The 27,054-nt window shown below is 45.5% G+C and overlaps 1 protein-coding gene across 1 annotated transcript in view; it reads left to right on the forward strand.

Moving 5' to 3' along the window:
* Positions 1–27,054, forward strand: part of MEOX2 (mesenchyme homeobox 2) — a 148,891-nt gene that overhangs the window by 117,254 nt on the left and 4,583 nt on the right. The window contains exon 2 of the mRNA XM_056518906.1: positions 6,048–6,220. Within this exon, the coding sequence (XP_056374881.1) occupies positions 6,048–6,220 (173 nt within the window). The remainder of the gene's footprint in view (positions 1–6,047; positions 6,221–27,054) is intronic.

Below are 27,054 nucleotides of genomic sequence, written 5' to 3' on the forward strand. Positions count from 1 at the left end.
TCACATCGTTACGCACGCCGCTCCTATTGGATGACGGGACGGCGTGCGCAGCAACGTGATGGCGACGAAGAAGAGCGCCGATGATGCAGGGGATCCCGAAGAGGACGCGCCGGAGCCCCGAGGACAGGTAAGTGATTGTCAACGGAGCACACGGGGCACCGTAATCGGCTATCCGCGGGCAGCTGAAGCAGTCTGCGCTGCCGGATAGCCGTTTATGCGATGGCCCCGACATACAAAAGCATCGTATGTTGATGCTGCCTCTGAGAGGCCATCGTATGTTGAAATGATCGTATGTCGGGGCCATCGTAGGTCGAGGGGTCACTGTAATCTTTATCACGGATCGTCTGTAAATGTTTTAATTATCTTGTCACTGTAACACTACTTGTAATTTAGGATGTAAGATATTTATACCCAGCACTTTGTACCATTTGTTGCTCGACAATGGCCGTGAGAGATGTCCGAATCATTGCCTATGTTTGGTGAATAAAGCCACAATTCTTCATATCTCCAGAGTGCTGCTGATATTCTTTATTTGTACCTTGGACTTGTGGACTCAAAATCAACTACAGCCGGTACCACCACATTTGTCCTCAGTGCTGCCCTGTCTCTGGATTTCCTATCTATCTATCTATTTATCTATCTATCTATCTATCTATCTTTCTATCTGTGGTGTCTGGGGTGTTGCAATAGTGATGCAGGGTCTGGTGGTATTAACCCTTAATTGCCGTGACGCCAGGGTGAGGTTTGCTAATACAGTGATCCCTCAACTTACAATTGCCTCAACATACAATAGTTTCATCATACAAGGGTCTTTTCTGGACCATCGTAAGTTGAAACCAGACTCAACATACAATGTACAGACAGTCCAGATCTGTGAAACGTGTCAATGGCTGGAAGAACCGACCAATCAGAATGGGCATTCACTGGTAAAACCCCTGTATTACTGAAGTGTATGCACTGACTGGTGTCTGGTAGCGCCCCCTACAGTACAGGGAGGTATTACATGTTCTGTACTCTTTACCTGTATTACTGAAGTGCATGCACTGACTGGTGTCTGGTAGCGCCCCCTACAGTACAGGGAGGTATTACATGTTCTGTACTCTTTACCTGTATTACTGAAGTGTATGCACTGACTGGTGTCTGGTAGCGCCCCCTACAGTTCAGGGAGGTATTACATGTTCTGTACTCTTTACCTGTATTACTGAAGTGTATGCACTGACTGGTGTCTGGTAGTGCCCCCTACAGTACAGGGAGGTATTACATGTTCTGTACTTTTTACCTGTATTACTGAAGTGTATGCACTGACTGGTGTCTGGTAGCGCCCCCTACAGTACAGGGAGGTATTACATGTTCTGTACTCTGTACCTGTATTACTGAAATGTATGCACGGACTGGTGTCTGGTAGCGCCCCCTACAGTACAGGGAGGTATTGCATGTTCTGTACTCTTTATCTGTATTACTGAAGTACATGCACTGACTGGTGTCTGGTAGCGCCCCCTACAGTACAGGGAGGTATTACATGTTCTGTACTCTTTACCTGTATTACTGAAGTGTATGCACTGACTGGTGTCTGGTAGCGCCCCGAAAGTTGAGGGAGGTATTACATGTTCTGTACTCTTTACCTGTATTACTGAAGTGTATGCACTGACTGGTGTCTGGTAGCGCCCCCTACAGTACAGGGAGGTATTATATGGTCTGTACTCTTTACCTGTATTACTGAAGTGTATGCACTGACTGATGACTGGTAGCGCCCCCTACAGTACAGGGAGGTATTACATGTTCTGTACTCTTTACCTGTATTACTGAAGTGTATACACTGACTGGTGTCTGGTAGCGCCCCGAAAGTTCAGGGAGGTATTACATGTTCTGTACTCTTTACCTGTATTACTGAAGTGTATGCACTGACTGGTGTCTGGTAGCGCCCCCTACAGTACAGGGAGGTATTACATGGTCTGTACTCTTTACCTGTATTACTGAAGTGTATGCACGGACTGGTGTCTGGTAGCGCCCCCTACAGTACAGGGAGGTATTACATGTTCTGTACTCTTTACCTGTATTACTGAAGTGTATGCACTGACTGGTGTCTGGTAGCGCCCCCTACAGTACAGCGAGGTATTACATGTTCTGTACTCTTTACCTGTATTACTGAAGTGTATGCACTGACTGGTGTCTGGTAGTGCCCCCTACAGTACAGGGAAGTATTACATGTTCTGTACTCTTTACCTGTATTACTGAAGTGTATGCACTGACTGGTGTCTGGTAGTGCCCCCTACAGTACAGGGAAGTATTACATGTTCTGTACTCTTTACCTGTATTACTGAAGTGTATGCACTGACTGGTGTCTGGTAGTGCCCCCTACAGTACAGGGAAGTATTACATGTTCTGTACTCTTGTTCTGTACCTGTACCAGGGTTAGCTGCTTCTTTGGACACCAGGTGAGGGTGGCTCCATGTTGCTTTTTTAGGACACTATGGTCCTCATTTACTGTTCTAAACACGATGCAACATTTTTTCCAGATGGACCCGATGTGGATTCTCCCAAACCCGAAAAAGGGGCGTAACCCGACATTTCTGAGCTTTCCCACGTATTTATAAAGCTTTCCAACCCCAATTTGTTTAATTGTTGTGGATTTTTTCCCTACAACTCAGAGGAGTTGGAAACCAAAACCAACAAAACCCACATGCGACAAACAGGATGCGACATAATAATAAATATTAGGGGAAAAAAGCAACATAGACTTACAACCCGATTTTCTAAGTAAATGAGGGCCACTGTGTACTGTACAGGACCCCGAAGAAGCTCCTGTCCTCTACATAGACCAGTGTTTCGGCTGTCTGGGCATGCTGGGAGTTGTAGTTTTGCAACAGCTAGAGGCTCCCTGCTTGGGAAACTCTGACATAGACAGTGATTACAGCTCCCAGCAGATCTTTATTACTTTTATATGTAAGGATTTGCTTTATCTATATTAGTTCTCTACTTATTTTTCTTTAGTCCTCACTTTTTGCTATTTTTGGATGACATTTTGATGCCTTTAGAACCAATTACCAGGTATACATGCGAATACAATTATTATGAGGCGACAAAGGGGTAAGCCCTGCAGGAGAGCCCTAAGAAATGGAGGAACTCTAGCTGAGGGGACTTTAGACAGGAACAGGACAAGGTCCTGTACTGGGACACCACATATCTATCTATCTATCCCATATCTATCTATCTATCTATCTATCCCATATCTATCTATCTATCCATCTATCTCATATCTATCTATCTATCTATCTATCTATCTATCTCATATCTATCTATCTCATATCTATCTATCTATCTCATATCTATCTATCTCATATCTATCTATCTATCTCATATCTATCTATCTCATATCTATCTATCTATCTATCTATCTATCTATCTCATATCTATCTATCTCTCTCATATCTATCTATCTATCTCCTATCTATCTATCTCATATCTATCTCATATCTATCTATCTATCTCATATCTATCTCATATCTATCTATCTATCTCATATCTATCTATCTATCTATCTATCTCCTATCCATCTATCATTTATTGTGAATTTTCATCTCTTTTTGGAATCCCATGTAATCGTTTTCTTCTTCCAAGAAGTATTGTGTGATTCTGGAATTCCACCAGATACAAGTCGTGGCCTTGTAATTCTCTGGATCATAGAATTTAATATACATGTGATATTAGCATATTGTATACCAGATGTATAGATGAGGAGAAGACAGAGGGTCATCTCCACAAATCCCCAGTGGACAAATGTTTTAGACGTAACATCTATCACGGGGCATTGTAGGCTGAGTCCTTATAGAGCAGAACACGACTGCTGAGCGAGTCAGAACATCTGTAGAACAGATGGAAACTAATATTAAAGCTGCCAACATTTTTTTGGGTCTCCAAACCTTTTTCCACCAGAGAGAAACCATAAGGGCCTTGCTTCATAGGATGTGAACAGAGACCGAAAGGTCAGGGTGGGATGGTATCTCCCAACCCAAAGTCCCAAGAGGTGCATTAAATCAAGATATTTCCAGAAACAAGTTTAAAAAACAAGAGATTTACAGCCTTTCACTTTTCAAAGAAAATAATATTTTTGTAGAGGTAAAAAGGTAAAATGTAAGAAAAAATATCAACCCAGAATCCTCTCCAAAATAAACCCTGGATATCACAGACAATAAAACACAGCTTAGTAATGTGTTAATATTCATTTCATGATATACTAATATTTGAAGATTTTTCAAGTATAGAAAAATATCAAAAATTCTCGATGCCCAGGGGCAAACGGGAGCCGGTATAGAAAAATATCAAAAATTGTCGATGCCCAGGGGCAAACGGGAGCCGGTATAGAAAAATATCAAAAATTCTCGATGCCCAGGGGCAAACAGGAGCCGGATCCTCTGATTGTCCAAAGAATTTTCTGAAATGAATCAGGTAATGTCAGGGTTATGGGATCATGAGGATTTCCTCCTGTGGGTTGATAAAACCCTGCAAGCACTGTCAAATGAACAAAGGCCTCCAATTATATTAGTGGGGTTTAAGGGGTATTCCAGACCCTAAACAAATTTTGAATAGGGGTTAAGTTAATGTTCAAGGGGGATCTGACTTCTGCTCCTTCCCCCGCAATCTTGTGAATGAGGAACCAACCCTCCCCGCTGAATGGAATGGTTGGTCGGCTAGTGCACCATTTATTGTCTATGGGAGCAACAGAGATACCAGAGTACATCATTCTCAAACCTCACCCCATTCCCCACCAACTTTGCTATCAAACATTTCCCCTTTCCTGTGAAAGTTTTGAAGGCCTGGAATATCCCTTTAAAGGGGTACTCTGGCGCTAAGACATCTTATCCCCTATCCAAAGGATAGGGGATAAGATGCCTGATCGCGGGGGTCCCGCCGCTGGGGACCCCCGTGATCTTTCATGCAGAACTCCGTTACCAACAGCTGTCACGCCCCCTCCCATATGCTGGTATTGAGGGGGCAGAGTGCAACGCCACACGGGGGCGGAGCTGTGACGTCACAATACTCCGGCCCCGTGATAGCCAGTCATCAGACCTGGAGCAAACATGCTCCAGGGGCTGATGGTAACGGGGTGCTATGTGAAAGATCACAGGGGTCCCCAGCGGTGGCACCCCCTCGATCAGGCATCTTATCCCCTATCCAAAGATGTCTTAGCGCCGAAGTACCCCTTTAAAGTGATACAATTCTCACGGCAGAGTGGTGTGTTGGTGCACATCCTGACCCACATGTCCCCTTTGCCAGACCTCCGAGCTGAAGTTTTCCCCCCAAATTATAATCTTGTTATGACTTTAACCTGACAATAAGTGATCCAGAAGGTCCTAAATATTAAATATTTTTTAATTAAAAAACATTAAGGTGGTTAATTTTGGGCTCCTACCCATCTGGAAGACTCCATGTCTGATAGAAATATTGACTGATCTAATAATCCAGATGTTATATTGTTTTCCAGAAGCCGTCCAGCCCATTGATCACAGATTTAAAGGGGTACACCGCTGCTCAGCGTTTGGAACAAACTGTTCTGAACGCTGGAGCCGGTGCCGGGAGATAAATAATTTACTTATATGAATTACTAAATAGAGAGTTTGTGTATGGGGGAGGAAGGCTGTCCAGGCATGCGTGAAGTTGTAGTTTAGCAACAGCTGGAGGCACCCTGGTTGGGAAACACTGCTCTAATGGTTACAGCTCTGCAGTGCAAACTGCTGCTCAAACACGTAAACTTGACCGTATATGCTGATCTGGACACATGACAGATGAGCGTCACATGTTGTAATTTCCCGCTCATAGAACATGTATTTTTTATGGACACTGTTTTATAGCTTTGCTTGGATATTACACATATGTTCATAATAAAAAGAATCATAAGACTATGACATACTAACCTAAAACACTATACAAAGCATCCAGACAATAAGATGCCTGCTTTATATTTTAAAACATATATCTATATTTTTTTTTTTACATGAAGAATAAAATAACGTAAAAATATTAATATTATTAATATTTTTTATTTGCAGATTCCCAAGAAGGAAGTTACAAGTCAGATGTAAATAGTAAACCCCGGAAAGAGAGAACGGCCTTCACGAAAGAGCAAATCCGAGAGTTGGAGGCCGAATTCGCTCATCACAACTACCTGACCCGGTTGAGACGATACGAAATAGCTGTAAATCTGGATCTCACAGAAAGACAGGTAATTCCCATTAGGAGGTTCATATGGCTCCATTAGGATGGTGTAGAAGCATTGGTTCAAAATAGAAGACAGAGTTTTTTGGTAGGGACACCCCTTTTTTTTCATTAAAGGGGTATCCCAGGATTTGTTTTTTATTTGACTATGCTACAGGGGCTGTAAAGTTAGTGTAGTACATAATATAGTGTCTGTACCTGTGTGTGACGGTTTTCTCACAATTCTTATGTGATTTTCACCCCAATATTTATTTTTAGCAGCATACAAAATGACTGTTGTCTCAGATTTTTCCCAGGTTGCAATGCGACCGAGAACTAACTCACTAGTCAGCTGATGACAGGGAGCCTGTCTGTTTCAATGGGTGGAGCGATCGCTTGGCGGGAGAGAGATCTGTGGTGGACCACCGGGTGAAATGACGGGACCACGGGTGTAGCGATGTGAGATGTGGGATCAGATGGTGTTAACCCTGGGGGCTGGATGATATTAACCCCTAGTGTTCGTGACGCCAGTGTGGTTTTCGGGTTCCAGAACACCACACGCCCGGATTCTCCGCTATCCCAATTGCTTGAAGTAAATAAAGAGTCCACAACCAGTTATGGTCAAATGGAGGCTTTACTGAGTAGAAGTCAGGTGTAATTATCTTCACAGCTAAGGCCAGAATTCCCAGAGAGGTGGCCAGGACCCAGAGGACCTTGCAGCTTGCTGGACCAATATACTTGTAGTTAACTTGACTTGAAATTAGACTTGACTTGACTATGTGCAGGACTTGACTAGTTTCAGTGACAGCAGACATAGACTTACTGAAGAGACTGTAGCTTTTCCAGATGCTGAGGTCTCTGGTGGTTGCTGTCTCAGTAAAGACTTGAGATGGAAGAGCGCTAATTGTAATGGCCACCCCTTTATATAGGGGGGTGGGGGGCTGGACTAAAGCCCATTGGTCAAGCTGCGGGTCATAGGTTAAGCTGGTGCTCTCTGGGAGCACATGTGACAACAAATCATGTGACAACATAACGTAACATGTGACAGACTCACAGGTCGTTGAGACCTCCCACAGGTCCTCTGCTCTGTCTATACATTACGAGACTGTCTAGGCCTTAAAGTGATATACACTCTTTTATAAAACCAACAGGGGGAGACCATGCAGGGGAGACCCCAGGTCACTAATCATGGCCTAAGGGTCATCATAGATCAATCTGCAACCAATGCAACAGCTGTAGGCACCCTGATTGAAAACCACAGGTCTTTTGAATGGATGCAACTCATTTATGTTTCAATGGGTGGGGTGGCTGATGTGTGGGAGGGAGGAAAATTTAATTATGGGATTTGTAGCAAAGAAGGAAACTAAAACTGGAAATACCAGTTCACAAAAAGCTAGCCACAATGTCATGGTAACCTCACAACATAGCCATTTAGCCCCAAGACAAGTGCAGAGCCTTCCTAAGCATGTCCATTACTGTCCAGGTACGTACTAAAATCACCTTATGGTGGATAACCCCTTTAAATGTCTCCTGATGAAGAGCTGACTATAGAGGCCTAGTGCAGGGACCTCCAACAATCACACAGGGACCTCGATGGTGACTGCTAGGGATAGCAGCTGACAATCATTGGGCCTTCCATACATTAGAAAGGGTCCTCCCCTTCTGGATAAAATAAATTCAATGAAAAAAAAATAAAAAAAGCATAAAATATCCCCCACCCCCCAAAATAAATAAATAAAGAAATAATGGCCCATATTTCCTGACACTGTCTATTAGGCCTCCATACAGAATAGATGTACAACCGTCCAGCCCTCCGTTTATAGCCTTCCCTATGTGACAGGGGAAGAGAAGGAACGGACAATTGGATCTCAATGGAGAGATTACCAATACAGAGAAGTCTCTTAGCCATTGGGCGCCACATTGACAGGAAGGCCTTTAGCCAAGTTATTTTCATGGGATGTTGTAAAGTAGACAACCCTACAGTGGTATAGACTTCAACAGTTTATGGGGTGGTCCAGAGTCTCCTTTGATAGGTCATGTCTAGGGAAGAATTGGGAATGTAGACAATGTCAATAGTCAATTCCTTTGTCCTTAGATGTGTATGGCCGCCATTTTGTTTGTCTGGCCTCTGACTATTGCCATCACTCCCTTTATCAAGAAGAGTGTCTTTGTTATAAAGTGACAATGGCGTAAAAATGTCCACATTGCTAATACTCAGACATTGGTATTACATGTATTTTGCATGTTGTATGCATTTTGTAAGTTAAGCAAATGGTGTTTATCAGGTCAATGACTTTTGCCATCACTTGTGTATGAGACTGCAGGCAAGGGCATACTTGTCATAGTGGTAGACCATGCGGCTGCTATGGGGCACTTGGAGATTTTCCTTGACCCATTGGTCAATACCCCCTTCCATTAATTTGCCGACAATTTAGCTTCTACATGGTTTCTACTACATGGCAATAGAAAAGTGAATGGGACAAACCAGAATGGGCCCCCATTCTCCAATGGAAACCATGTAGAAGTTAAATTGTCGGCAAATTAATGGAAGGGGGTATTGACCAATGGGTCAAGGAAAGCAAAAGGGAAATAAACACCAGACCTGGGGGCAGAATCATTAAAGGAGACCCATTTTTATATGTACGCCACTAATTGTAGGTAGTCCGATAGGCGGGGCATGGCTGGATTGGGGGTTATATTGGCATCTGCTCCAGGTACTAGGTGTCTGCAGGTAACCTTATCTGGGTAATTCATGGTAAGGACAGCAAACTAAGCCTATGCCTTGGGTGAAGTGAAGCCAAGTTACAGCTATGTAGTAGTTTTTTTTGTGTTGGTTGCACATTGTGTATTGCACGTACTGTGTTCAGGAGAATGACTTGTGTCTGACTGGCCCTGACTATTGGCATTACTCCATTAAAAATGGGCGATTCCAATAAAAACGCATTAGTCGATAGTTTATGGGTCAATTCCTTAATCTAATAGTCAAATGGGATGCAAACCAGACAAGCTTATTTTTTATCATATCTTTGATTAGACAAGAAATGCAGCAACTACAATGCTCAGATTATTAGCTGCAAATGTGGAGCAGATGATCAGGACCTCAGAAAATTCCTAAACCAATATATTCTTTGAGCGCATGTCAGGTGCCAAGGAAATAGGGAGTTTCCGCAAGCCATGAAAACTGCAGAAAAGCAAATGTTTTCAATCCTCGGTGTAATTTATGCCTACAGTGTGTAGCTTTATATAATATATGTGTGCGCCGCACTATAAATCTCCCTGCATATAGATACATAGACACACACAGATGGGGAAAATCGTCAAGCTTGAAAATTTTAAATACAAAAAAAATGTATATATACATTTTTGAAGACTTAATTATTATCATATATAATGTAGAATTCACTTTATCAGAGAGTTGGGATTTTAACAGAAATAGGAGGAATTACTGTGATATTTAACACTGGCTTCTAGGAAACAAGTTGCAGCAACTTCACAGAACATAAAGTTTATAGCAGATGAGACCCAGTGAAATCTTACCTGGAAGCATGAAAATGAATATGCCTTTTAGAATTCTAGACTTATCTTGTTTCCTCTGATGTACAGCATGAGCGCCAAAGTAGTCAGTGAATATTGAGAAAGGGATTAAAGGGTCTACTAGAAAAATGTGCACTTAAAAAAAAACTGAATAAGAAAAAACCTTAATAAAGTAATATATAAACAATATAAAATGTATGTAATAATATAATAAGAATATAATAAAGCTATAATGCTGCCTCCTATGAACACGATTGTAACTCCTATAATACTGCTCCTATATACAAGAATATAACTACTATAATACTGCTCCTATATATAAGAATATAACTACTATAATACTGCTCCTATATACAAGAATAAAACTACTATAATACTGCTCCTATATACAAGAATAAATCTACTATAATACTGCTCCTATATACAAGAATATAACTACTATAATACTGCCTCCTATATACAAGAATATAACTACTATAATACTGCTCCTATATACAAGAATATAACTACTATAATACTGCTCCTATATACAAGAATATAACTACTATAATACTGCTCCTATATACAAGAATATAACTACTATAATACTGTCTCCTATATACAAGAATATAACTACTATAATACTGCTCCTATATACAAGAATATAACTACTATAATACTGCCCTATATACAAGAATATAACTACTATAATACTGCTCCTACATACAAGAATATAACTACTATAATACTGCTTGTCACGATGCCGGCTGGCAGGTAGTGGATCCTCTGTGCCAGAGAGGGATTGGCGTGGACCGTGCTAGTGGACCGGTTCTAAGCCACTACAGGTTTTCACCAGAGCCCGCCGCAAAGCGGGATGGTCTTGCTGCGGCGGTAGTGACCAGGTCGTATCCACTAGCAACGGCTCACCTCTCTGGCTGCTGAAGATACTGAAGATAGGCGAGGTACAAGGGAGTAGGCAGAAGCAAAGTCGGACGTAGCAGAAGGTCGGGGGCAGGCGGCAAGATTCGTAGTCAGGGGAGATAGCAGGAGATCTGGTACACTGGTTATAAACACACAAAACGCTTTCACTGGCACTAAGGCAACAAGATCCGGCAAGGAAGTACAAGGGAGGAGACTAGATATAGCCAGGGAACAGGTGGGAGCCAATTAAGCTAATTGGGCCAGGCACCAATCATTGGTGCACTGGCCCTTTAAATCTCAGGGAGCTGGCGCGCGCGCGCCCTAGAGAGCGGAGCCGCGCGCGCCAGCACATGACAGCAGGAGACGGGAACGGGTAAGTGACCTGGGATGCGACTCGCGAGCGGGCGCGTCCCGCTGTGCGAATCGCATCCCCAACGGCCAGGACAGGGCAGCGCTCCCGGTCAGCGGGACCGACCGGGGCGCTGCGGAGAGAGAGACGCCGTACGCGCTCCGGGGAGGAGCGGGGACCCGGAGCGCTAGGCGTAACAGTACCCCCCCCCTTAGGTCTCCCCTTCCCTTTGTCTGGTAACTGCCTCCCCTGGGATGAGGACACCGGGAAAGGATGGAGGGATTCCTCAACAGCAGGCGGAACAGCAGGAGTAGGGATGGGGAGGGAGGGCAGAGGGCGAGACTTGGCACGGGGCAGTGTGACACCAGGACGAGGGCCAAGAGGGGACACAGAGGTTTGCCTGATGGGACTGGGAGGGGGGGAGAGGTATTTCTTGTGGCAGGCAGAGTCCTTAATGACCTTAGGGGGACCGGATACAGGAGGAACCACAGGGTCACGGCAGGGAGTACTGGGGACCGGTTGAAGGCAGTCCTTGGAACAAGAGGGACCCCAACTCTTGATCTCCCCAGTGGACCAATCCAGGGTTGGGGAATGGTGTTGAAGCCAGGGTAGTCCAAGGAGAACTTCAGAAGTGCAATTAGGAAGGACAAAAAATACAATTTCCTCGTGATGAGGTCCGATGCACATTAGGAGGGGCTCTGTGCGATAACGCACGGTGCAGTCCAATCTGGCTCCGTTGACCGCGGAAATGTGGAGTGGCTTGACAAGACGGGTCACCGGAATGCGGAATTTATTCACTAAGGACTCCCGAATAAAATTCCCAGAAGCTCCAGAGTCCAGGCAGGCCACGGCTGAGAGGGGAGAGCTGGCTGACGTAGAAATCCGAACAGGCACCGTGAGACGTGGAGAAGTCGACTTAGCATCAAGAGACGCCACACCCACGAGAGCTGGGTGCGAGCGTGCGTTTCCCAGACGTGGAGGACGGATTGGGCACTCCACCAAAAAATGTTCAGTACTGGCACAGTACAGACAAAGATTCTCTTCCTTACGGCGATTCCTCTCTTCCAGGGTCAGGCGAGACCGATCCACTTGCATGGCCTCCTCGGCGGAAGGCCTAGGCGCAGATTGCAGTGGAGACTGTGGGAGAGGTGTCCAGAGATCTAAGTCTTTTTCCTGGCGGAGCTCTTGATGCCTCTCAGAAAAACGCATGTCAATGCGAGTGGCTAGATGAATGAGTTCATGCAGGTTAGCAGGAGTCTCTCGTGCGGCCAGAACATCTTTAATGTTGCTGGATAGGCCTTTTTTAAAGGTCGCGCAGAGAGCCTCATTATTCCAGGAAAGTTCAGAAGCAAGGGTACGGAATTGTATGGCGTACTCGCCAACGGAAGAATTACCCTGGACGAGGTTCAGCAGGGCAGTCTCAGCAGAAGAGGCTCGGGCAGGTTCCTCAAAGACACTTCGAATTTCCGAGAAGAAGGAGTGTACCGAGGCGGTGACGGGGTCATTGCGGTCCCAGAGCGGTGTGGCCCATGACAGAGCTTTTCCAGACAGAAGGCTGACTACGAAAGCCACCTTAGACCTTTCAGTGGGAAACAGGTCCGACATCATCTCCAAGTGCATTGAACATTGCGAAAGAAAGCCACGGCAAAACTTAGAGTCCCCATTAAATTTGTCCGGCAAGGACAGGCGGAGGCTAGGAGTGGCCACTCGCTGCGGAGGAGGTGCAGGAGCTGGCGGAGGAGATGATTGCTGAAGAAGTTGCGAATGTTGGTGCACAATGGTGGACATTTCCGACAGCTGGTGGGTTAGAAGGGCGACCTGTCGGGCGATATCAGAGACAACTGGCAGGGGAACCTCAGCGGGATCCATGGCCGGATCTACTGTCACGATGCCGGCTGGCAGGTAGTGGATCCTCTGTGCCAGAGAGGGATTGGCGTGGACCGTGCTAGTGGACCGGTTCTAAGCCACTACAGGTTTTCACCAGAGCCCGCCGCAAAGCGGGATGGTCTTGCTGCGGCGGTAGTGACCAGGTCGTATCCACTAGCAACGGCTCACCTCTCTGGCTGCTGAAGATACTGAAGATAGGCGAGGTACAAGGGAGTAGGCAGAAGCAAAGTCGGACGTAGCAGAAGGTCGGGGGCAGGCGGCAAGATTCGTAGTCAGGGGAGATAGCAGGAGATCTGGTACACTGGTTATAAACACACAAAACGCTTTCACTGGCACTAAGGCAACAAGATCCGGCAAGGAAGTACAAGGGAGGAGACTAGATATAGCCAGGGAACAGGTGGGAGCCAATTAAGCTAATTGGGCCAGGCACCAATCATTGGTGCACTGGCCCTTTAAATCTCAGGGAGCTGGCGCGCGCGCGCCCTAGAGAGCGGAGCCGCGCGCGCCAGCACATGACAGCAGGAGACGGGAACGGGTAAGTGACCTGGGATGCGACTCGCGAGCGGGCGCGTCCCGCTGTGCGAATCGCATCCCCAACGGCCAGGACAGGGCAGCGCTCCCGGTCAGCGGGACCGACCGGGGCGCTGCGGAGAGAGAGACGCCGTACGCGCTCCGGGGAGGAGCGGGGACCCGGAGCGCTAGGCGTAACACTGCTCCTATATACAAGGATATAACTACTATAATACTGCCTCCTATATACAAGAATATAACTACTATAATACTGCTCCTATATTCAAGAATATAACTACTATAATACTGCTCCTATATACAAGAATATAACTACTATAATACTGCTCCAATATACAAGAATATAACTACTATAATACTGCCTCCTATATACAAGAATATAACTACTATAATACTGCCCTATATACAAGAATATAACTACTATAATACTGCTCCTACATACAAGAATATAACTACTATAATACTGCTCCTATATACAAGGATATAACTACTATAATACTGCATCCTATATACAAGAATATAACTACTAAAATACTGCTCCTATATTCAAGAATATAACTACTATAATACTGCTCCTATATACAAGAATATAACTACTATAATACTGCTCCAATATACAAGAATATAACTACTATAATACTGCCTCCTATATATAAGAATATAACTACTATAATACCGCTCCTATATACAAGAATATAACTACTATAATACTGCTCCTATATACACGAATATAACTAATATAATAATGTCCCCTATATACAAGAATATAACTACTATAATACTGATCTTATATATAAGAATACAACTACTATAATACTGCTCCTATATACAAGAATATAACCACTATAACACTGCCCCCTATATAAAAGAATATAACTACTATAATACTGCTCCTATATACAAGAATATAACTACTATAATACTGCTCCAATATACAAGAATATAACTACTATAATACTGCCTCCTATATATAAGAATATAACTACTATAATACCGCTCCTATATACAAGAATATAACTACTATAATACTGCTCCTATATACAAGAATATAACTAATATAATAATGTCCCCTATATACAAGAATATAACTTCTATAATACTGATCTTATATATAAGAATACAACTACTATAATACTGCTCCTATATACAAGAATATAACCACTATAACACTGCCCCCTACATAAAAGAATATAACTACTATAATACTGTCTCCTATATACAAGGATATAACTACTATAATACTGCTCCTATATACAAGAATATAACTACTATAATACTGCCTCCTATATACAAGAATATAACTACTATAATACTGCTTGTAACGGCAGGTGGTGTGGATCCACTATACCTGTTCTGGACGATGGCATGAGCCCTACCAGGTAGCGGAGTCTAAGGAGCCGCTGGTTTTCAGCAGAGCCCGCCGCAAAGCGGGATGGACTTGCTGTGGCAGGCGGCTCCCAGGTAACTACCCCTGGGACGACTCGGCCACAAAGGCTGCTAAGGAGATGCGTGGCACAGAAGGAATGAGACTGAGTCATAGTGAGGGACTGGCAGGAGGTCAGGACTGGCGGCACTGTAGCAAGGTCACGTAGCAAGAGGTCAGAGGGCAGGCGGCACAGGAGCAAGGTCAGGATACGTAGCAAAGGTCAGATACACGGCAAGGCAAGACACAAACATCACGCTTTCTCTTAGGCTGAAATGGCACAAAAATCCTGCAGGGGTCAAGACGAAGTGCATGGTTAAATAAGGTCAGGACCAGACAAGCCCCAATCAATGGTCCGCTGGCCCTTTAAATCACAGGAAGCCAGCGCGCATGTGCGCGAGGCGGGGACGCACATGCCGGCGTCCACGGACAGCGGAGGGGACAGAGACGCGGGGAGGTGAGTGACGGCCTGGCGTTCACATGCGGGCGCGTCCCGCGATGCGAACCACAGCAGAGCAAGCATGGGAGGACGGGGCAGGAGTGCGCTCATGGCCAGCGTGTCTGGCCTCACTGCTACTCGTAACACTGCTCCTATATACAAGAATATAACTACTAGAATACTGCTCCTATATACAGGAATACAACTACTAGAATACTGCTCCTATATACAATAATATAACTACTATAATACTGCCTCCTATATACAAGAATATAACTACTATAATACTGTCTCCTATATACAAGAATATAACTACTATAATACTGCTCCTATATACAAGAATATAACTACTATAATACTGCTCCTATGTACAAGAACATAACTACTATAATACTGCTCCTATATACAAGAATATAACTACTATAATACTGCTCCTATATACAAGAATATAACTACTATAATACTGCTCCTATATACAGGAATACAACTACTATAATACTGCTCCTATATACAAGAATATAACTACTATAATACTGCTCCTATATGCAAGAATATAACTACTATAATACTGTCTCCTATATAAAGGAATATAACTACTATAATACTGCTCCTATATACAAGAATATAACTACTATAATACTGCTCCTATATACAGGAATACAACTACTGTTACGCCGAGCGCTCCGGGTTCCCGCTCCTCCCCGGAGCGCTCGCTTCACCTCCTCCGCTGCAGCGCCCCGGTCACGTCCTCTGACCCGGAGCGCTCGCTTCACCTCCTCCGCTGCAGCGCCCCGGTCACGTCCTCTGACCCGGGGCGCTGCGATCCTGCTGCTAGCCGGGATGCGATTCGCGATGCGGGTAGCGCCCGCTCGCGATGCGCACCCCGGCTCCCCTACCTGACTCGCTCCCCGTCTGTTCTGTCCCGGCGCGCGCGGCCCCGCTCCCTAGGGCGCGCGCGCGCCGGGTCTCTGCGATTTAAAGGGCCACTGCGCCGCTGATTGGCGCAGTGGTTCCAATTAGGGTTATCACCTGTGCACTCCCTATATTACCTCACTTCCCTTGCACTCCCTTGCCGGATCTTGTTGCCTTAGTGCCAGTGAAAGCGTTCCTTGTGTGTCCCTTGCCAGTGTTTCCAGACCTTCTGCCGTTGCCCCTGACTACGATCCTTGCTGCCTGCCCCGACCTTCTGCTACGTCCGACCTTGCTTCTGCCTACTCCCTTGTACCGCGCCTATCTTCAGCAGCCAGAGAGGTGAGCCGTTGCTAGTGGATACGACCTGGTCACTACCGCCGCAGCAAGACCATCCCGCTTTGCGGCGGGCTCTGGTGAAAACCAGTAGTGGCTTAGAACCGGTCCACTAGCACGGTCCACGCCAATCCCTCTCTGGCACAGAGGGTCCACTACCTGCCAGCCGGCATCGTGACAGTAGATCCGGCCATGGATCCCGCTGAAGTTCCTCTGCCAGTTGTCGCTGACCTCACCACGGTGGTCGCCCAGCAGTCACAACAGATTGCGCAACAAGGCCAACAGCTGTCTCAACTGACCGTTATGCTACAACAGTTGCTACCACAGCTTCAGCAGTCATCTCCTCCGCCAGCTCCTGCACCTCCTCCGCAGCGAGTGGCCGCTCCTGGGATACGCTTATCCTTGCCGGATAAATTTGATGGGGACTCTAAGTTTTGCCGTGGCTTCCTTTCCCAATGTTCCCTGCATCTGGAGATGATGTCGGACCTGTTTCCCACTGAAAGGTCTAAGGTGGCTTTCGTAGTCAGTCTTCTGTCCGGAAAAGCCCTGTCATGGGCCACACCGCTCTGGGACCGCAATGACCCCGTCACTGCCTCTGTACACTCCTTCTTCTCGGAAATCCGAAGTGTCTTTGAGGAACCTGCCCGAGCCTCTTCTGCTGAGACTGCCCTGTTGAACCTGGTCCAGGGTAATTCTTCCGTTGGCGAGTATGCCGTACAATTCCGTACACTTGCTTCAGAATTGTCCTGGAATAATGAGGCCCTCTGCGCGACCTTCAAAAAAGGCCTATCCAGCAACATTAAAGATGTTCTGGCCGCACGAGAAATTCCTGCTAATCTACATGAACTTATTCACCTAGCCACTCGCATTGACATGCGTTTTTCCGAAAGGCGTCAGGAACTCCGCCAAGATATGGACTCTGTTCGCACGAGGCGTTTCGTCTCCTCGGCCCCTCTCTCCTCTGGTCCCCTGCAATCTGTTCCTGTGCCTCCCGCCGTGGAGGCTATGCAGGTCGACCGGTCTCGCCTGACACCTCAAGAGAGGACACGACGCCGTATGGAGAACCTCTGCCTGTACTGTGCTAGTACCGAACACTTCCTGAGGGATTGTCCTATCCGTCCTCCCCGCCTGGAAAGACGTACGCTGACTCCGCACAAAGGTGAGACAGTCCTTGATGTCTACTCTGCTTCTCCACGTCTTACTGTGCCTGTGCGGATGTCTGCCTCTGCCTTCTCCTTCTCTACTGTGGCCTTCTTGGACTCTGGTTCTGCAGGAAATTTTATTTTGGCCTCTCTCGTCAACAGGTTCAACATCCCAGTGACCAGTCTCGCCAGACCCCTCTACATCAATTGTGTAAATAATGAAAGATTGGACTGTACCATACGTTTCCGCACGGAGCCCCTTCTTATGAGCATCGGATCTCATCATGAGAGGATTGAACTTTTGGTCCTCCCCAATTGCACCTCGGAGATTCTCCTTGGACTTCCCTGGCTTCAACTTCATTCCCCAACCCTGGATTGGTCCACTGGGGAGATCAAGAGTTGGGGGTCCTCTTGTTCCAAGAACTGTCTAAAACCGGTTCCCAGTAACCCTTGCCGTAACTCTGTGGTTCCTCCAGTAACCGGTCTCCCTAAGGCCTATATGGACTTCGCGGATGTTTTCTGCAAAAAACAAGCTGAGACTCTACCTCCTCACAGGCCTTATGATTGCCCTATCGACCTCCTCCCGGGTACTACTCCACCCCGGGGCAGAATTTATCCTCTCTCTGCCCCAGAGACTCTTGCCATGTCCGAATACGTCCAGGAGAATCTAAAAAAGGGCTTTATCCGTAAATCCTCCTCTCCTGCCGGAGCCGGATTTTTCTTTGTCTCCAAAAAAGATGGCTCCCTACGTCCTTGCATTGACTACCGCGGTCTTAATAAAATCACGGTTAAGAACCGCTACCCCTTACCCCTCATCTCTGAACTCTTTGATCGCCTCCAAGGTGCCCACATCTTCACTAAATTGGACTTAAGAGGCGCCTACAACCTCATCCGCATCAGAGAGGGGGACGAGTGGAAAACGGCATTTAACACCAGAGATGGACACTTTGAGTATCTGGTCATGCCCTTTGGACTGTGCAATGCCCCTGCCGTCTTCCAAGACTTTGTCAATGAAATTTTTCGTGATCTATTATACTCCTGTGTTGTGGTATATCTGGACGATATCCTAATTTTTTCTGCCAATCTAGAAGAACACCGCCAGCATGTCCGTATGGTTCTTCAGAGACTTCGTGACAACCAACTCTATGCCAAAATTGAGAAATGTCTGTTTGAATGCCAATCTCTTCCTTTTCTAGGATATTTGGTCTCTGGCCAGGGACTACAGATGGATCCAGACAAACTCTCTGCCGTCTTAAATTGGCCACGCCCCTCCGGACTCCGTGCTATCCAACGCTTTTTGGGGTTCGCCAATTATTACAGGCAATTTATTCCACATTTTTCTACCATTGTGGCTCCTATCGTGGCTTTAACCAAGAAAAATGCTGATCCCAAGTCCTGGCCTCCTCAAGCAGAAGACTCCTTTAAACAACTCAAGTCTGCCTTTTCTTCGGCTCCCGTGCTCTCCAGACCTGACCCTTCCAAACCCTTCCTATTGGAGGTTGATGCCTCCTCAGTAGGAGCTGGAGCTGTTCTTCTACAAAAAAATCCTTCCGGGCATGCTGTCACTTGTGGTTTTTTCTCTAGGACCTTCTCTCCAGCGGAGAGGAACTACTCCATCGGGGATCGAGAGCTTCTAGCCATTAAATTAGCACTTGAGGAATGGAGGCATCTGCTGGAGGGATCAAGATTTCCTGTTATTATCTACACCGACCACAAGAACCTCTCCTACCTCCAGTCGGCCCAACGGCTGAATCCTCGCCAGGCCCGGTGGTCTCTGTTCTTTGCCCGATTTAATTTTGAGATTCACTTTCGTCCTGCCGATAAGAACATTAGAGCCGATGCTCTCTCTCGCTCCTCGGATGCCTCAGAAGTTGATCTCCCTCCGCAACACATCATTCCACCTGACTGCCTGATCTCCACTTCTCCTGCCTCCATCAGGCAGACTCCTCCAGGAAAGACCTTTGTTTCTCCACGCCAACGCCTCGGAATCCTCAAATGGGGTCACTCCTCCCATCTCGCAGGTCATGCGGGCATCAAGAAATCTGTGCAACTCATCTCCCGCTTCTATTGGTGGCCGACTCTGGAGACGGATGTTGGGGACTTTGTGCGAGCCTGCACTATCTGTGCCCGGGATAAGACTCCTCGCCAGAAGCCCGCTGGTTTTCTTCATCCTCTGCCTGTCCCCGAACAGCCTTGGTCTCTGATTGGTATGGATTTTATTACTGATTTACCCCCTTCCCGTGGCAACACCGTTATTTGGGTGGTCGTTGATCGATTCTCCAAAATGGCACATTTCATTCCTCTTCCTGGTCTTCCTTCTGCGCCTCAGTTGGCTAAACAATTTTTTGTACACATTTTTCGTCTTCACGGGTTGCCTACGCAGATTGTCTCGGATAGAGGGGTCCAATTCGTGTCTAAATTCTGGAGAGCTCTCTGTAAACAACTCAAGATTAAATTAAATTTTTCCTCTGCATATCATCCCCAGTCCAATGGACAAGTAGAAAGAATTAACCAGATCCTGGGTGATTATTTGCGACATTTTGTTTCCTCCCGCCAGGATGACTGGGCAGATCTCCTTCCATGGGCCGAATTCTCGTATAACTTCAGGGTCTCTGAATCTTCCTCCAAATCCCCATTTTTCGTGGTGTACGGCCGTCACCCTCTTCCCCCCCTCCCTACCCCCTTGCCCTCTGGTCTGCCCGCTGTGGATGAAATTTCTCGTGACCTTTCCATTATATGGAGAGAGACCCAAAATTCTCTCTTACAGGCTTCTTCACGCATGAAGAGGTTCGCGGATAAGAAAAGAAGAGCTCCCCCCGTTTTTTCCCCTGGAGACAAGGTATGGCTCTCCGCTAAATATGTCCGCTTCCGTGTCCCTAGCTACAAGTTGGGACCACGCTATCTTGGTCCTTTCAAAATTTTGTGTCAAATTAATCCTGTCTCTTATAAACTTCTTCTTCCTCCTTCTCTTCGTATCCCTAATGCCTTTCACGTCTCTCTTCTCAAACCACTCATCCTCAACCGTTTTTCTCCCAAATCTGTTCCTCCCACTCCTGTTTCCGGCTCCTCGGACGTCTTCTCGGTCAAGGAGATTTTGGCTGCCAAAAAGGTCAGAGGGAAAAATTTTTTTTTAGTAGACTGGGAGGGTTGTGGTCCTGAAGAGAGATCCTGGGAACCTGAGGACAACATCCTTGACAAAAGTCTGCTCCTCAGGTTCTCAGGCTCCAAGAAGAGGGGGAGACCCAAGGGGGGGGGTACTGTTACGCCGAGCGCTCCGGGTTCCCGCTCCTCCCCGGAGCGCTCGCTTCACCTCCTCCGCTGCAGCGCCCCGGTCACGTCCTCTGACCCGGAGCGCTCGCTTCACCTCCTCCGCTGCAGCGCCCCGGTCACGTCCTCTGACCCGGGGCGCTGCGATCCTGCTGCTAGCCGGGATGCGATTCGCGATGCGGGTAGCGCCCGCTCGCGATGCGCACCCCGGCTCCCCTACCTGACTCGCTCCCCGTCTGTTCTGTCCCGGCGCGCGCGGCCCCGCTCCCTAGGGCGCGCGCGCGCCGGGTCTCTGCGATTTAAAGGGCCACTGCGCCGCTGATTGGCGCAGTGGTTCCAATTAGGGTTATCACCTGTGCACTCCCTATATTACCTCACTTCCCTTGCACTCCCTTGCCGGATCTTGTTGCCTTAGTGCCAGTGAAAGCGTTCCTTGTGTGTCCCTTGCCAGTGTTTCCAGACCTTCTGCCGTTGCCCCTGACTACGATCCTTGCTGCCTGCCCCGACCTTCTGCTACGTCCGACCTTGCTTCTGCCTACTCCCTTGTACCGCGCCTATCTTCAGCAGCCAGAGAGGTGAGCCGTTGCTAGTGGATACGACCTGGTCACTACCGCCGCAGCAAGACCATCCCGCTTTGCGGCGGGCTCTGGTGAAAACCAGTAGTGGCTTAGAACCGGTCCACTAGCACGGTCCACGCCAATCCCTCTCTGGCACAGAGGGTCCACTACCTGCCAGCCGGCATCGTGACAACTACTATAATACTGCTCCTTTATACAAAAATATAACTACTATAATACTGCTCCTATATTCAAGACTATAACTACTATAATACTGCTCTTATATACAAGAATATAACTACTATAATACTGCTCCTATATACAAGAATATAACTACTAGAATACTGCTCCTATATACAAGAATATAACTACTATAATACAACCTCCTATATACAAGAATATAACTACTATAATACTGCCCCTATATACAAGAATATAACTACTATAATACTGCTCCTATACCCAATAATATAACTAATATAATACTGCTCCTATATACAAGAATATAACTACTATAATACTGCTCCTATATACAAGAATATAACTACCATAATACTGCTCCTATATACAAGAATATAACTATTATAATACTACTCCTATATACAAGAATATAACTACTATAATACTGCCTCCTACATACAAGAATAACTACTATAATACTGCCTCCTATAAACAAGAATATAACTACTATAATACTGCTCCTATATACAAGAGTATAACTACTATAATACTGCTCCTATATACAAGAATATAACTACAATAATACTGCTCCTATATACAAGACTATAACTACTATAATACTGCCTCCTATAAACAAGAATATAACTACTATAATACTGCTCCTATATACAAGAGTATAACTACTATAATACTGCTCCTATATACAAGAATATACGGTGTGGCAAAAAAGTATTTAATCAGCTACCAATAACAAAAGTTAATCTCAATACTTTGTTATATCCCCTTTGTTGGCAATGTCAGAGGTCAAACGTTTTCTGTAAGTCTTCACAAGGTTCTCACACACTGTTGCTGGTATTTTGGCCCATTGCTCCATGCAGATCACCTCTAGAGTAGTGATGTTTTGGGGCTGTCGCTGGGCAACACAGACTTTCAACTCCCTCCAAAGGTTTTCTATGGGGCTGAGATCTAGAGACTGGCTAGGCCACTCCAGGACCATTAAATGCTCCTTACGAAGCCACTCCTTCATTGCCCGGGCGGTGTGTTTGGGATCATTTTCATGCTGAAAGACCCAGCCACGTTTCATCTTCAATGCCCTTGCTGATGAAAGGAGGTTTTCCCTCAAAATCTCACGATACATGGCCCTGTTCATTCTTTTCTTTACACGGATCAATCGGCCTGGTCCCTTTGCTGAAAAACAGCCCCAAAGCATAATGTTTCCACCCCCCATGCTTCACAGTAGGTATGGTGTTCTTTGTATGCAACTCAGCATTCTTTCTCCTCCAAACATGACGAGTTTAGATTTTACAAAAAAGTTCTGCTTTGGTTTCATCTGACCATATGACATTCTCCCGATACTCTTCTGGATCATCCAAATGCTCTCTAGCAAACTTCAGAGGGGCCCGGACATGTACTGGCTTAAGCAGGAGGACACGTCTGGCACTGCATGATTTGAGTCCCTGGCGGTGTAGTGTGTTACTGATGGTAACCTTTGTTACTTGGGTCCCAGCTCTCTACAGGTCATTCACAAGGACCCCCCATGTGGTTCTGGGATTTTTGCTCTCCGTTCTTGTGATCATTTTGACACCACGGGGTGAGATCTTGCGTGGAGCCCCAGATCAATGGAGATTACTAATGCTCTTGTATGTCTTCAATTTTCTAATAATTGCTCCCACAGTTGATTTCTTCCCACCAAGCTGCTTGCCTATTGCAGATTAAGTCTTCCCAGCCTGGTGCAGGTCTACAATTCTGTTTCTGGTGTCCTTCGACAGGTCTTTGGTCTTGGCCATAGTGGAGTTTGGAGTGTGACTGTTTGAGGTTGTGGACAGGAGTCTTTTATACTGATAAGTTCAAACAGGATCCATTAATACAGGTAACGAGTGGAGGACAGAGGAGACTCTTAAAGAAGAAGTTACAGGTCTGTGAGAGCCAGAAATCTTGCTTGTTTGTAGGTGACCAAATACTTATTTTCCACCATAATCTGCAAATAAATTCTTTAAAAATCAGACAATGTGATTTTATGGATTTTTTTTTCTCATTATGTCTCTCCTAGTTGAGGTTATAACCTATGATAAAAATTACAGCCTCTCATCTTTTCAAATGGGAGAACTTGCACAATTGGTGGCTGACTAAATACTTTTTTGTCCCACTGTATATTTATTATAATACTGACCCTATATATATATATATATATATATATATATATATATATATATATATATATAAAAATATGACTACTTTAATACTATACTGTGATACATTGGATCTGTAGATGACAGAATATTGGTCTTTGGCTTTTGTGTTAATTCATCAATCACTAGATAACAATCTTCCTCTAGGAATATAAACATTTATTGTATTTTTCGCCATATAAGACGCACTTTTTCTTCCCCAAAACTGGGGGGTAGAGATGAGCGAACTTACAGTAAATTCGATTTGTCACAAACTTCTCGGCTCGGCAGTTGATGACTTATCCTGCATAAATTAGTTCAGCTTTCAGGTGCTCCGGCGGGCTGGAAAAGGTGGATACAGTCGTAGGAAAGAGTTTCCTAATACTGTATCCACCTTTTCCAGCCCACGGGAGAACCTGAAAGCTGAACTAATTTATGCAGGATAAGTCATCAACTGCCGAGCCGAGAAGTTCGTGACGAATCGAATTTACTGTAAGTTCGCTCATCTCTACTGGGGGGCAAAAGTTTGTGCGTCTTATATGGCGAATACACACCTATCGCGGCGGTCCCTGCGGTCATCAACGGCCGGGACCCACGGCTAATACAGGACATCACCGATCGCGGTGATGCCCTGTATTAACCCTTCAGACGCGGCTATCAAAGCTGACCGCCGCGTCTGAAGTGAAAGTGACACTAACCCGGCTACACCGGGAGGGACCTTACCTGCCTTCTCGGTGTCTGCTCCGTGCCGGGATCCCCTGCATGGCCGGCGCTCTCCTTCGTCGTCATCACGTCGTCGCGCACGCCGCCCCATAATCCAATTGGAGCGGCGTGCGTAGCGACGTGATGGCTGCGACGGAGAGCGAGGATACCCGGCAGCATAGACGTTCCGGAGCGACGGGTACTTCCCGGGGATGCGGCGACAGCGGTGGAGGGCGACATCCAGCGCAGCGGTGACGAGCGGTGATGGGTCCGGAGCGGCGGGGACACGTGATTATTACCTCCTATTCCAGTGGTCTTCAACCTGCGGACCTCCAGATGTTGCAAAACTACAACTTCCGGCATGCCCGGACAGCCAACGGCTGTCCGGGCATGCTGGGAGTTGTAGTTTTGTAACATCTGGAGGTCTGCTGGTTGAAGATTCTAGATTTTCCTCATTAAAAATTGGGTGCGTCTTATATGCCGGAGCGTCCTATAGGGCGAAAAATACGGTAGATTTCTGGGACTTAATTCCCATTAGAAAGTGTTATGATCTGATAATCTTGATCCTTTTCTCACTGTTCATATTGTGACTTAGTTTGTAGTATCTGGAGATATTGTGGTGAAGGATATATTTAGCGCTCTATATTTAACCCCGTCCTGAGTGATCAGCACTTTGTAGCCCTGAGGGTGAGTGAAGGTGCCGACTCAGTGAAAAGGGAGGATTCTGGGGAACAGATGCAGCTGAGATCAGTCTACAATCTATAATTTACACGGGACTCCTTACAAGCTTCCTCTACCCTCAGCCTCTCAGGGAATTATTAAGATTTTGTTTTTTATTCAAATATCATTTAATTAGGTAAATATTTTGATTAATAATAAACCAATGCCTAATAAATATTCATATAATATTAGTAGGATCGGCAGAAAAGACTAAAGATACTTTTATCTCTTATTTAATTTAATTGTATGTGTTTTTTTTTATTATTATTATTCTTTTATCTTTCTATTTTTCTTTTTCTTTATTTTTATATCGCTGTCTTTTCCTTATTTATCCTTTTGGAAAAATATTCTTTTAGACTAGGATTATTAAAAAAAATAAAAAATAAAAAAAAGGTTCCGGTTCCCTTCTCCCCCGTAGAACAGTACTGTGACTGGTATTGCAGCTAATCTACATTCCATTAGTCGACCAGCTAATTGAAGGGGATGCAGGATTTTAGCAAGCAGAAAATCCACTTTAGTGTTTACCTGGAATAGTGCCATACTTTATCTAGTGGCTGGGTGTGGTATTGCAGCTCCGGTCCCATTCAAGTGAGTACAACCATTAGCAAACTACAGATAATTAAAGGGGTATTCCGGGCAAAAACATTTTATCCCTTATCCAAAGGATAGGGGATAAGGTGTCTGATCTCGGGGGGCCCACTGCTGAGACCCCCCCCCCCATGATTTCCCTGCAGCACCTGCAATCTATGCAGGGACTGCGTCGCTAGTTTCGGAAACCTCCGGGATTCCGGGACGTGATGTCACGCCACGCCCCCTCCATTCATGTCTATGGGAGGGGGCGTGACGGCCGTCACGCCCCCTCCCATAGACATGAATGGAGGGGGGCGTGGCGTGACGTCATGTCCCCAGTCCCGGAAACCTGGAGGTTTCCGAAACTGGAGATTCAGCACCCGCATAGAATGCGAGTGCTACAGGGAGATTGCGGGGGGGTCTCAGCAGTGGGCCCCCCGAAATCAGACACCTTATTCCCTATCCTTTGGATAGGGGATAAAATATTTTTGCCTGGAATACCCCTTTAATTTCAGAAATGTATCATTCAAATATACATTGAGGGGCCCAGAGGTGAGCCGTGATGCATCTTGGCTTCCATTCACTAAACCCGCTGAGCTGGACTCTGCACCTGGCCTAGCCTCTCAGTGTACTGTGCAGGAACAGGGATCCCTACGTTTGACAGCTGTCCCTGCTCCTGCACATGTTTCCTATGGGAAATCACAGGGCAATCAGGAGAAATCCTAAATGAATTTGACAATCAAGTTTCGACGAATTTGACCCAAAATGTTCCATCTCTTGTCCCAATGAAAGAGAACATATAAACTATTAAAAATAATCTGTAAAAGTAAAAAATAAAGTTCCTCAAAGTTCTTTTCTGACACATCAAAGAAAAAAAATATTAAGAAAAATATAGCAAGTTAAAAAAATTTTTATAAACAAATAAAGGGTTCAATAAAATAAAAAAATTACAAAAAAGTCAAATAATTCAAAAAATGTAATAGGCTCCCGCTAAATATATGTGAATAATAAAATAGATAAATAAATAAATAAAACTAGAAAGAAAGCAAAATGCAAACAAATAGTAAAAAAAAACAAAAACAAAGTTAGGCTCCCAATAATTATGTGATGTCCTCCCAAAACTGAACATGAATGAAAAATTGTGAACGTAAAGAAAATAAATAAAACTAAAAAAAGAGGAAAGCAAAATTTCAACAAATAAAAAAAGTAAAAAATAAATCGAATCAGGCTCCCAATAATTACGGTATATGT

The sequence above is a fragment of the Hyla sarda genome, chromosome 5, assembly GCF_029499605.1.
Source record: "Hyla sarda isolate aHylSar1 chromosome 5, aHylSar1.hap1, whole genome shotgun sequence".
Lineage (NCBI taxonomy): Eukaryota > Metazoa > Chordata > Amphibia > Anura > Hylidae > Hyla > Hyla sarda.